We start from the raw sequence: 12781 nt of genomic DNA on the forward strand, positions 1-12781 counted from the left end.
GTCTAATGTTTACCCTCATGTTGATAGAAAGAAAAGAGGTCAATGAAAGAAAATGACATTAATTATTTAACTAAACCAAGTTAATGATGATTTGTATAGGTGCATACTAGTGACATCAAAAGTATACATTCATGTTTAAAAATATATTTTATTTTACTAGATCTTACCTGTTAACAATGAAGTATGTTATAAGAGAGTGATAGCGATTAGATTTTGTAAGTAATAAATCATAAATTTTTTTTCATTAACCCATTTATGCTGGAGGTTGCAATTTTTAAAATTTAACTTGAATTTAAAAATCAGATCTCGGTGATGACTTTGAGCTGTAGGATATAAATAACTCCTACATGCTTAGTGTTCCAGTAATGGAATACTAGGCATAAATGGGCTAACTAGCTTACTTTCTCTCTCTCTCTTTTTTTTTTAATATATATAAGAAGTACAAAAAAGAGAGTGGTTCTTCAAATACATGGTGTGGCAGTGTTCAAACTAACATTCAGCTAGTTTGTCTCTCTGTGTGTGTGATTATTATCATTATTAGTACAATAAGGAGCATTGCTTTACCATATTTAGAAAGAAGAAAAATCTGCTAGAAATTGACTATTTGGAAAAACAGTATTTGCACTGGTTTCTCTTATGTAGTTGATATTTCATTTTTATGTACTAATATGCTGCTGTATTCAAATAACATTATTTCTAGATATATCAGGCAGCTTATTTAATTAATTAACATTAATTGAGTTAATGGTAATAATATTATCCTTGGACTTACCCTGGCATTGGTCCATTTCCAGCAAGACTGTAAACCTGACGAGGATTTAGTAGATACTGGAATTTTCTGTAAATTCTATAAAAGTGAAAATATGAGAACAAATTCAATAATATTCAACACTTTTAAAATAAGTAATGTCTCTCAGTGTTATAAATATATATAGTTGCAATTAATTATATAATTTAATAAAAGATTCTATCAATTTACTAAATTTTGAATCAATAATATCAGAAGTCCAACAGCTCAATAGGAACTAAGGGTTTTTTAAAAGGTTTAGTTGTCACTATTAAGGCAATATAGTTCATAAGTTAGAAATATTGCTTGCATCCTTAATATGCATATGAATTTAGAATATTCTCTAACCCTCTTTTGAACATTATTTAGCTAATTGGATTTCAAATAAATACATATTTTTTAAATATTTCAGTATAAAATTGCTTAAATATCTTCTCTCAATAAATCCTTGTGAATACTTTGTCCTCTACAGATCTCTAATAGATCTGAAAATTATCTATCGTCTATATGAAATGGGATGGTATATTGTATATATGTACATGTAAGCAAAGAATGCAGCCTCATCTGGCCTAATCATTTCATATAAACAAGATCTTGACCAGTCATCTCACAAAATTGCTAAACTGTCTTAGCAGCATGTATTAAATAATTTTTTTTTCTGAAAGAAAACAATGTTTATAAATAAATGCAATAAAAATGTTTCTATGCATGCACATATCTCACATGGTATGAATGCTTAGACAAATACTAAAAGTAAAGAGATAAAGAGTACATCAAAAAGTTAATTTATCACAATCAGTTAGGCATTATTCCTGGGATAAAAGGTTGGTTCAACATACACAAATCAATAAATGTGATTCACCACATAAACAGAATTAAAAGGCAAATCCATATAATTATCTCAACAGATGCAGAAAAAGCATTTAATAAAATACAAAATCATTTCATTAAAAATAAAATCCTCAACAGACTAGACATCAAAGGAACATCCCTTAAAATGGTAAAAGCCATCTATGACAAACCCACAGCCAACATCGTACTGAACGAGCAAAAGCTGGAAGCATTCCCCTTCAGAACTGGAACAAAACATGCCCACTCTCACTACTCCTATTCAACATAGTTCTGGAAGTTCTAGTTAGAACAATTAGACAAGAGAAAGAAATAAAAGGTATCCAAATAAGAAAATAAGTCAAGCTCTCTCTTTTCACTGATAATGATTCTATACTCAGAAAACTGTCAAAATTCCACCAAAAGGCTGCTAGAACTGAAGAATTTTAGCAAGGTTTCAGGACACAAAATAAATGTATAAAAATCAACAGCACTTCAATAACATCCTGGCAGAGTCAAGTCAAGAATACAATATCATTTACAATAGCCACACACACACAAAATGAAATACCTAGGAATACAACTAAACAAGGAGGTGAAAGCACTCTACAAGGAGAACTACAAAGCACTGCTGAAAGAAATCAGAGATAACACAAACAAACGAAAAAAGAAAAAAATTCCATGCTTATGGAAGAATCACTATCGTTAAAATGGCTACTCTGCCCAAAGCAATTTACAGATTTAACACTGTTTCTAGGAAACTAGCAATGTCGTTCTTCGAAGACTTAGAAAAAAAGTCTTCTAAAATTCATGTGTGACCAATAAAAGAGCCTGGATAGCCAAATTAAGCCTAAGCTAAAAAGAACAATGATGGAAGGATCACACTATAAGGCTACAATTACAAAAACAGCATGGTACTGGTACAAAATCAGACACTCAGGCCAATGGGACAGAATAGAAAACTCAGAAATATAGCTACAAACCTTCACCTGATCTTCAACAAGGCCAACAAATATAAACAATAGGGAAAGGACTTCCTATTCAATACATGTTACTGGAATAGCGGGCTAGCCATATGCAGAAAAATGAAACTGGACTCTTATTTTTCACCACATACAAAAATTAACTCAACATGGATTAAAAATTTAAATGTAAGACCCCAAACCGCGTTTCTAAAAGAAAACCTAGGAAATATCCCACTCGACATTGGCCTTGGCAACACATTTTTATTAAGTCCTCAAATTGCAACAAAAACAGAAATTGATTAAGCTACAGAGCTTCTGCACAGCAAAAGAAACCATCAACAGAGTAGAGACAACCTGTAGAATGGGAGAAAATATTTGCAAACTATTCATCCAACAAAGGTATAATATCCAGAATCTATAAGGAACTTAAATCAATGAGAAAAAAGCAACAACAAATAGCCCCATTAAAAATGGGCAAAATAAATGAACAGACACTTCTTAAAAGACATACAAGCAGGAAACAAACATATGCAAACATGTTCATCATCACTAATCATCATAGAAATGCAAATTAAAACCACAATAAAATACCATCTTACACCAATCAGAATGGCTATTATTAAAAAGTCAAAAACCAGTGGATATTGGCAAGGCTGCAAAGAAAAAGAAATGCCTCTATGCTGTTGTTGTGAATGTAAATTAGTTCAGCCATTGTAGAAAATGGTTTGAATATTTTTAAAAAAACTTCAAACAGATCCAGCATTCAACCCAACAATCCCATTATTGGGTGTAAACTCGAAGGAAAACACACCATATATCAAAAAGTTACATACACTTCTATTTTCATTCCCGTTCTATTCACAAGAGCAAAGACATGGAATCAACCTAGGTATCCATCAATGGTGGGCTGGATAAAGGAAATGCCATACATATATAGCATGGAATACTACACAGTCATTATAAAAGAATGAAATCATGTCCTTTGCAGCAATGTGAATGGAGATGTAAGTGAATTAACACAGAAACAGAAAACTAAATACTGCATGTACTGCATGCAACGTTAAGCAGGAGTTAAACATTGAGAACACACAGACATAAACATGGGAACAATAGACATGGGAGACTACCAGAGTGGGAAAAGAAGGAGTGGAGGAAGACATGAAAAAAACTACCTGTTGGGTACTATGCTTGCTACCTGAGCATAATATACTCATGTAACAAACCTGCACATGTACCTCCTGTATCTAAAATAAAAGTTGAAATTAAAAAGATTTTTTTTAAGTTAAGGGATATATTTAGGTTACTAAATTGGTTTTATACACATATGAAAATATGATTATATATTTTATAAACACTTTCTTATAATATTTACTGATAAAATTCTCCAAATTCAGTATGTAATATCAGCTTATATCACCTAGAGTTGTTCTCAATACCCTCTTTTCCCTGGCACCTGAACTTACTAGTGGACAATTCTGTGTCTTCCTAAAAGAAAACCTAGGAAATACCCTATCTGACGTTGTCCTTGGCAACAAACTTTAAAAAATGCCTATCAAACCTGGCTATTCTATCCCACTGCCTTAGTTAAGGTCTTCAAGTTCTTTCACCAGCTTTATAAAATTCTTGGCAACCCAGCCCTCCTCTATACTATTGTCTAAGTACAGTCATGCCTTATCCATGATGTAAAGTTTATGCCAGTGTCCAGTTGTTCACAATATAAAATTCAGACATCGTCACAATTCAGCCACACTTTATCTCTCATCTTTCTCCTCTTTCTCTTTACATTGTCATCCTGGTAAATTCCTCTTGGTTGACACCCTGCCATTTCACAAGTCTGTCTTTCTCCTTCTTTCATCGGGCAAACATCTATCATATAAGAAACAATACAAAAGCTACTTCTTCTCTAAAGACTTCTTGGTCTTCAGAGATAGTTATCTCTTTCTCTGAACTTCAATAGAACTTTTATTTTAAACATTTCTAGTTTAACCTGTAATATATAGTATTGCAATAGATCTATTTATGTCCCTGCCTCTCTGCATGACTGTGCCTTATGCCTCTTATTCCCAGTCACTAGCAGAGTTTGGATTCAACTCAGTGTTGCTGCCTGAACACATATGTGAACATTTTCAGACTTATTGACTGATATGGAAAACTTTATGTGGATTTATGATTCTGTGACCTTTTGCAACTTGTCTAACATCAAAGTTAAAAAAGCCAAGAAATTTGGAAAAGAAAACACTGAATGGAATCACCTTGTGAAAGGTGCCTCTAATGCAGGCAGAAAAATTATGTTTGCATTCAAAACAGATCACCTTTAAAACATATTTACATTACATTTGACTTTGCGTGGTCCCAGTCAATGAATAAAGAACAAAACACAAGTGGATATGTATAGAGAAGAGTTCAAAGTTGAAGCCTCCAGTAAGTTTAATTTCCTTAAGATTTTAGTGTAACTATACATATGTATATATATTTTTTTAATTTAGGGAAAATTATTTATATGTACTGGCAGAAAGGGAAGGCAAATATTCAATTAAGGGTCATTCTACATGATTCATATTATCTTAATTTGAGAAAAAAATATTTTCCTTTGAAAATATTTTTTTTTTTCTCTTCAAGCTTCAATTTTCTGTAATTTCCAATGTGGATTTAAGTCTCATCTAATTATTTGTGGAACGTTTTCTTTTTTGTTCAAGCTATCAATAATATATACAGCTAACAGACTGTAAGTAGTAAAGAAGAAAGTAATTTCAGCATCATTATTTAATTATTATTTTATGAGTAAAACTATTCCCTTTAATAAAGCATTGGGAATATTTTTAATTATTAAAACATTATTTATTTAAAATATTTTCTATCATGTTTACAGGTGTAAAATATAACTAGATATTGATGAAAAGAAAAAATCTTATACTTTTTATTTTATTTTATTTTATTATTATTTTTGAGACAGAGTCTCACACTGTCACCCAGGCTGGAGTGCAGTGGCACCATCTTGGCTCACTGCAACCTCCCAGGTTCAAGCGATTCTCCTTGCCTCAGTCTCCCAAGTAGCTGGGATTACAGGAGCCCATGACCATGCTCAGCTAATTTTTTTGTATTTTTAGTACAGACGGGGTTTCACTATGTTGGCCAGGCTGGTCTCAAATTCGTGACCTCATGATCCACCCACCTCACCCTCCCAAAGTGCTAGGATAAAAATCTCACACTCTTTAAAGCAACAATGTTTCGTTGATTCAATAATGAAAAGCATTCTTCATTTCATGGAAAGAAAGATAGAAATTTAAATGGTAGAAAATATTACTTTTTTCATGGAAACATTTCAACTTTGCTATTTGGTGAACTACAAAGGAAATTTGTTATACTATTGTCATGTTTGTTATGAGTGCTTTCATCTGCTTGCTTATTTTGGTTGAGATTAGGAGAGGTATCTAAAAAGCATTAAGGCAGGTATAACTGCATTTTTGTTCATGAATGTCATCTTTAGTAAGACATAAGATTTACTCTTCAATGTAGTGATTTTCATATTTGTATTAAATAATGTAATTTAATCATTCATTCATTACAAAATAAAATGTTATCAGCCAGAATGCTGAAATACCTGATAATGCAACTCATTAGTATTCAGATTAAATATATTGTACTTCTCCAGGAAATATGGCATCATGTTCTCCAAAAAGCACATGAAGAAAATCATTATAATATATTTTGCCTAGGAGTTGGGTATAAATTCTGTTCCTCAGCACTGAGTTATGATTTACCTGGATTCATCTTGGTAACCATTTAGAGAACCAATTTTCATTTAACAGTATTTATGAAGCCAGACTCTCTGTTAGGTGATAGGGGTGATAGGTGGGGTAGAGATAATTCAAACACCTGAGCTATAATAATAAAAATAGTTACAAAAGGCCATTGTATTAAAATTTCAATCCTAAAAACAAGATCATATAAACATATTACATGCTAGCATCATTTATTTTGCATTAAAATTAGCAGACAGGAATAATTATTTTTAAGCATTTTTACATCATCGTTTTGTCTATTTTTTTAACATATATGTGAAATAGACACTAAAATTAATTTAAAAACATACCGTTCTCCTTGTTTTCCACCACTTTTGGGGTTCACAAAAACTAAAAGTGGGTGAGTACCAGGCACAGGAGTGATCTATAAGAAAAGTTATATATATGGAAAAATTATTAGGCCTATTATATATGAATAAGACTCCTTGTTATTTCTAAATTATAAAACACCAATACGCAATTTCAATAATATTACTTTCTGCAATGTGTGTGTGTGCGTGTGTGTGTGTGTGTGTCTGTGTGTGTGTGTGTGTGTGTGTGTGGTGTGTTCAACAGGAAAACTTCCTCTACAAAGAAAGGCATGCCTATCTAGGTAGAGGGCAGAGGGGAAGGCAGTCAGGAAGAGGGAATAACATTTGTAATTCCCGTAAGATGAAAACAAAAGTTACAATTTTCAGATAGTAAGTGAATGAGCCAAAATAAAGCAGAATTCGAGGGAAAAGGGATGAGAAGCAAAGAAGGAGATCAGCTTATAGAGAGCCCTCCTTTTATGCAGGAGTCCTAAGTGAGAGTTTTGAGGCATATGCGGAATCCATCTTCCCAACCACCTGTGAACTAGAAAGAAACTCAATAAGATTCTTTGAGGTCCCTTTTGGCCTAAGAGTCCTTATCTACACAATTTGTTCAGTGCCTTCTTTTCCTGCTTGCTGAATAGGTTGCTAGTTAATCAAGTCTATCTGCTAAATAGAGTCCATTAACTATTGATCTCTCTTTCAGGTAACAGGAATTGACTTGACTGTACATCATGTGCTACTGCTTTCATCACAACTCAGCTCTCAGTTGAACAAGAAAGGCAAAGTTGCTGTCCTAATGGAGCTTATATTATAGTGGAGAAATATGCAATAAACAAATACATATTTAGTAATGAAACATGCCATGACGGGAAATAAAGCAGGTAAGGTGATGGCACGTATTTGTACGGGTAGAGTTGTTTTACATAGGGTGGGAAAAGACAAGTGTTGTCTATTACCTGAGTCCAATGTTAAATAATAGACTTTTAAAAATAAAAGTATTCCTATTCAATGTAACCCTATATAACTCCCATCTAAATACAGTTTGATGAAAAAAAAATTTAATAACAAAAGTATTCAGCTAATTGTGTCCTCTAAATACTAAGTGGAACAGTTTTGGATCAATCTGCTTTTTTGAAAGTAGATTCAAATTATCTTTACTGCAGTGTTATTTCTCCCCTAGAAAGTATTCTTAAATATTTAATGAGACAATTAAAAACACTAATTTTTACCATATCATGCCCTTCCTTCCTGCCTGTTTAACTATATAAGTTAAAATATTCTACTAACATATTTTCCTCCACTTATTTAGTAAAATGGCATTTTTCTAATGAGAATAGGCAACAGGGAAATGTTAAAATCTTCACATTACCAAAATGGGAAGACTGAGTGAGATACTCGTAATTTTTCTATTCGTATCCAACTAGCTCTCATTATAATTTACTGTGTCTGTTTCTATTTTACTTTCCATTGCAAAGAAGACAAAGTTTTTTTCTTCCTAATTTGTCTCTAATTCAGCTGGGAGAAGGATAAGCAGGAGAAACTTCTGCACTAACTTCCCAGGTCTCCCCTGAACCAAATGTGTGCTATCAATTAATGTATATAAAGTGCCTATCATCTTTAAGCCATGGTGGCTCAGATTGCAATGGGTACCCCTTCCTCCCATTAAAAACTAAAATGAAAAAAAAAAGAAAAACCACCAAAAAAAACTATATTTAAAAACCTGCATTCGATCTTCATTATTTCTCATCCTATTACAAGGCTGAAACTCCTAACGTTTTCATAAGCAAATACACAATAATAAATAGATGTAGTTTTAGTTGACTTTTTAGTCAATTTGAATTGTTTCTAAATAGAAATGGGAATCTCAAGGTAAATAGGTTTTTAAGCATGAGCAAAGTATTAAATCTGAACCCCAAATACTCATTAGGATGAGTTTTCCTTTTCTCCCTAAAGTCAACATTTATTTTATAACTATATGAGATTATATAAAAATTCATACTGAGTCCAACATATCAAATTATTTTCAAACTATGCTTTGAAATGTCTTTCAGAGATATTTAATTGTTAGAATATCTATAGACATCACTATAAATTATTAAGTAAAGGGGAATTAAAATTGTGTTTTAAGTTATATACTGTTATGAACAAATATCCCACTGGAATAGATTATAGTCTGTAAGGCATCTCAAAATAAAATACAAAATCTTGATGTAATTTTTAGGAGTAGTTAAATGGAAAAACAGATTAAATGTACTAGAAAAATCAGTGAATTTAAAGAACTTAGAACAATGACGATATTCCACAAGTGGCAAATGTTGAATATTCAATATGGATATACAGGAATAATATCAATCAATTAGCAACCATTATTTTATATAATATTTTTCTCATTATTGAGTATGAGTTCATTTTCAGACAGTCCTAACATATAACGTATGAGATAAGTAAAATTGTAGATATTATTATATGCAGTCTTTCAATTAGTTAATTTGATCTGTTTGATTGCAGATTCTGGTTTTCAGAGAGGTCACTCAGGTAAGAACTATCTTTGCATTGTATTGCAATGCAAAACATATCTACTGATAAAATGAATATAAATAGTTTTATTAGTTTCTGAAACTCAGTACATCTGATATTTGTGAATAAAGTTTTATGGAAATATCTTACATTAATATTTTTTACATTTTACAGTAATATTTTTATTTTTTAATCTCAAATTTACAGAAAAGTTGAAATGACTCTATAATTAACTTTTTCCCTCAGCCACTTGAGAGTAAGTTGCCAAAATTCTGCTCCATCACTACCACTCCCATTTACATTACTATTTCCTACATATGGAAACATTCTCATATACACATATATACATATATACACACACAAACACACACCACACACACACACACAATACAACCATCAATAACAGAAAATTAATATGATTCTGGACTAGTTTTGTGGAAAAAAACTATTATTAGGACAACTGATGAACCCTAAATGGGATCTGAGGTACCAATGTAGTTAGGTACCAATTTATATTGAAGCTTACTAATTCTCTTTTGAACTGTATCTAATCTGTCTATGAATTTAGAAATGTCACTTTCATGAAACAATTGTGAAATAAGATGTAAAACTCAGTTATTCTGAAAACATGTTTATTGCCATCCTAAGTTATTGTGTCCCTTTTGTGATAGATTTTGGTGGAGTAGGAGGTGAAAGACAAAAACACAACTATATCAAAAATTCTGTCAGCTTAAAACTATTCATTCTTTGAAGTACATATTTATACAGCATTTGGGATCATCTGAAGTAGAACAGCATATAGAACAGATGACATCTTAGTTGATTTGTTTAAAGCATGAAAGAACCCTGAACCTGCTCTCAATCTCCCATGACTCTTCCATTGTGTTTGAGGCTCTTTACAGAACCTAGTGTCTTTTCAAAACAGTTAAACAATAAATGAGATAGAGTAATATGGTATCACATGCAAACAAAAACAAAACAAAACAAAACAAAACAAAAAAAACAAAAAAAAAAACTGATGAAGAGAGAGAGTGTTTAGGAAGATTTTATAGCATCTGTGGTAGTTGAAATCTTGAAGAATGGTCATAAATTTGATGTGCAGGGCATTCCAGGAGACTGTTCACACTGGATTCTCCACCATACTGAATAGAATTCATCATGTAAAATCTTATTTAATCATATAAAGGGCCAGTTAAAAATAGTACATTTAAAGAGCATGATTTTAGAGTTAGACTGGTTTTGAATCCCAGTTCAATCACTTCTCTTTATATACACACTGTTCTTTAATGATCTCATCTTATCTGATGGCTACCATCAATGCCTTTCACTCCCAAATTCATGTCTGTCCTTTCTTCTAATTTCTAGGTTCACATATTGGTCTATCTACTTGATATTTTTATTTGGATATCTAACAGCAACAGAAATTTCCTTCTAAACATTCATACAGATGCTCCCCTATCTCAGTCAATGGCAATTTCATCATTCCAGTTGCATGGTCCAAACTATTAATATATTGGAGAAGTTCCTGACTCCTCATTTTTCTTGTAAACCCTGTAGTCAATTCATCAGCATATCTTTTGCTCTTTCCTCAAAATATATGTAGAATCCCATCACATCTCTCTACTTCCACTGCTCCATCCTAATAAGCCTACATCCTATAACCCCTGAATAACTTCAACAGTAATCTACTGGACTCTTGGCTCCCCAGCAATCTAATCTTTATAAGAGTAAGCCTTTTAAAACATCATTCAATCATGTAACTCCTCTGCTCATCCCTCCCACCAATATCTTCTCATCACACTTAGATCAAAAGTCAGTCTTTAGTGAAGCCTTCAAGCCTTTAAAAATTCCCATCCCTATTACTTCTCTGAATTACTTGCTACCACTTTCCATCTTGCCCACCCTACTCCAACTACAGTTCTTACCGACCCTAGAACTCTCCAGGCATATACTTACCTTAGGGCTGTCCATTACCCATATATTCAAATGACCAACTGCTTCAACTCTTTTAAGTCTTGACCCAAATATCACTTTATTAATGAGGCCTAATCTAGCCACTGTACTTAAAATTATAGAGAATTCTGACTCTCAGCCCTGATACTTCTTATCTTACTCAGCTCTATTTTTACATCATTTATTATCTACCGTTGTATATATATGGAGATACTCAGTTTAAAGTTTGCTATAATGTTCAAAACTGTAGAGTAATAATTCTGGATTTAGATAGAGAATTAGAATGTCAATGAAGGGCTAATTATGAAAGAGTCAACAGGGTTGAGAATTCTAAAACGAGCAAAGGACATACACACGTACACACACATACATCAAAGGAAGTGAATTAATTATATAGAGATAATTAATTTAACATACATATGTACTATACAGTTACATTTAGTGTATGGTTTATCGTCTTGGTGATTAAAATAGTAAAATATGACAAATAAGGAAGATAAAAGAAAGAGGCAGTTTTGTGAGGAAAGACACTGGTTCAGTTTTTGATATTTAAGCATAAGGGTTCTCCTTTCTTTCTTGTGCGAATAGTGTTACAAACTAGATTCGTTAGCTCTTAATAACCCTTTTATTTTGAAATGTTTCTCAAAGAATATTTAGGATCAAGGTAACTTCAACATAAATACAGTTTAAACAATTGTTCTGTTTTTCTCCTTAGTTGTTCACATGTGAGAGAGCCATCTGTAATTTTATATCTCTTGCATGTTAAGAAGTCGTAGTTTCAATTACATTTGATCATATATATTAAGTGTAAACCTATGGTGTGAGTGATGACAAAGACAGAGTGCCTAACCACCTCTATTTGAAGTCCCCTAGGACTTGGGTTAATTAATGAGACTCATCCTAAGGTTATACATGATCTATTACTTCCTCTAATTAGAAATAATAATCCTGATCATTATGCTGGTTAGCTGGAAAGAAATAAGATGAATGTGCTTAACTATGATTAATAGTCTTCTTTAAGCAGTGTAGATCTCTTCTGTCACTGAGTTATATGCAAACCGGGCTGCAACTCAATGCTTTTTAATGATACATATTTTTTAAAGCTCATGGAAAAAATTAATTTTATGGTAGATCTTTTTACCTTTCTTGATAATGAACAAGCCTTTTGGCATTTAAAGTTGATAAATACAACACAAAATTACTATTTTTTTCATTTTACATATAATAGCTATCCAGAACTCTATTCTTTTATTTTTTTTCTCCAAAACTATGTGGTTGTATATGTGTATTCTATTTTGGTCCTTTCTGCTGAGGTACAACAGACTTTTGCACACGATTCTATACCAACTTTTTTTAATTCAAAAAATTATTACTACACATATGGTATTTTCTTACTGATGTTTTTTTAGGGCTGACTTCTATACTTGTCCCACTCACAATTTTAGCTGACACTTTTGTATGCCAAAGCAAGTCATAAAAAGTTATTATTTGGCTAGAGAGATGAAACACATCCACGAAGAATGTTAATCATCTAAGATGTTTAATGTGACTAATTTAGTTGTAATAAGGTCAAATATTTCAGATCATTTTAAAATAGCAAATAAAATGAAACATATTACTATGCAGGTTTAAAAC

The 12781-nt window shown here is 32.0% G+C and overlaps 1 protein-coding gene across 12 annotated transcripts in view; it reads right to left on the reverse strand.

Annotated features, from left to right (window-relative positions):
- The window catches only part of DGKB (diacylglycerol kinase beta), an 808853-nt gene that overhangs the window by 452647 nt on the left and 343425 nt on the right, over window positions 1-12781 (reverse strand). For all 12 annotated transcript variants that reach the window (XM_017956905.3, XM_017956903.3, XM_017956902.3 and 9 more), the window contains 2 exons: window positions 6674-6747; window positions 773-847 (listed from right to left, as the gene is read on the reverse strand). In XM_017956905.3, the coding sequence (XP_017812394.1) occupies window positions 773-847; window positions 6674-6747 (149 nt within the window). The remainder of the gene's footprint in view (window positions 1-772; window positions 848-6673; window positions 6748-12781) is intronic.

The sequence above is a fragment of the Papio anubis genome, chromosome 4, assembly GCF_008728515.1.
Source record: "Papio anubis isolate 15944 chromosome 4, Panubis1.0, whole genome shotgun sequence".
NCBI classification, from domain to species: Eukaryota; Metazoa; Chordata; class Mammalia; order Primates; family Cercopithecidae; genus Papio; species Papio anubis.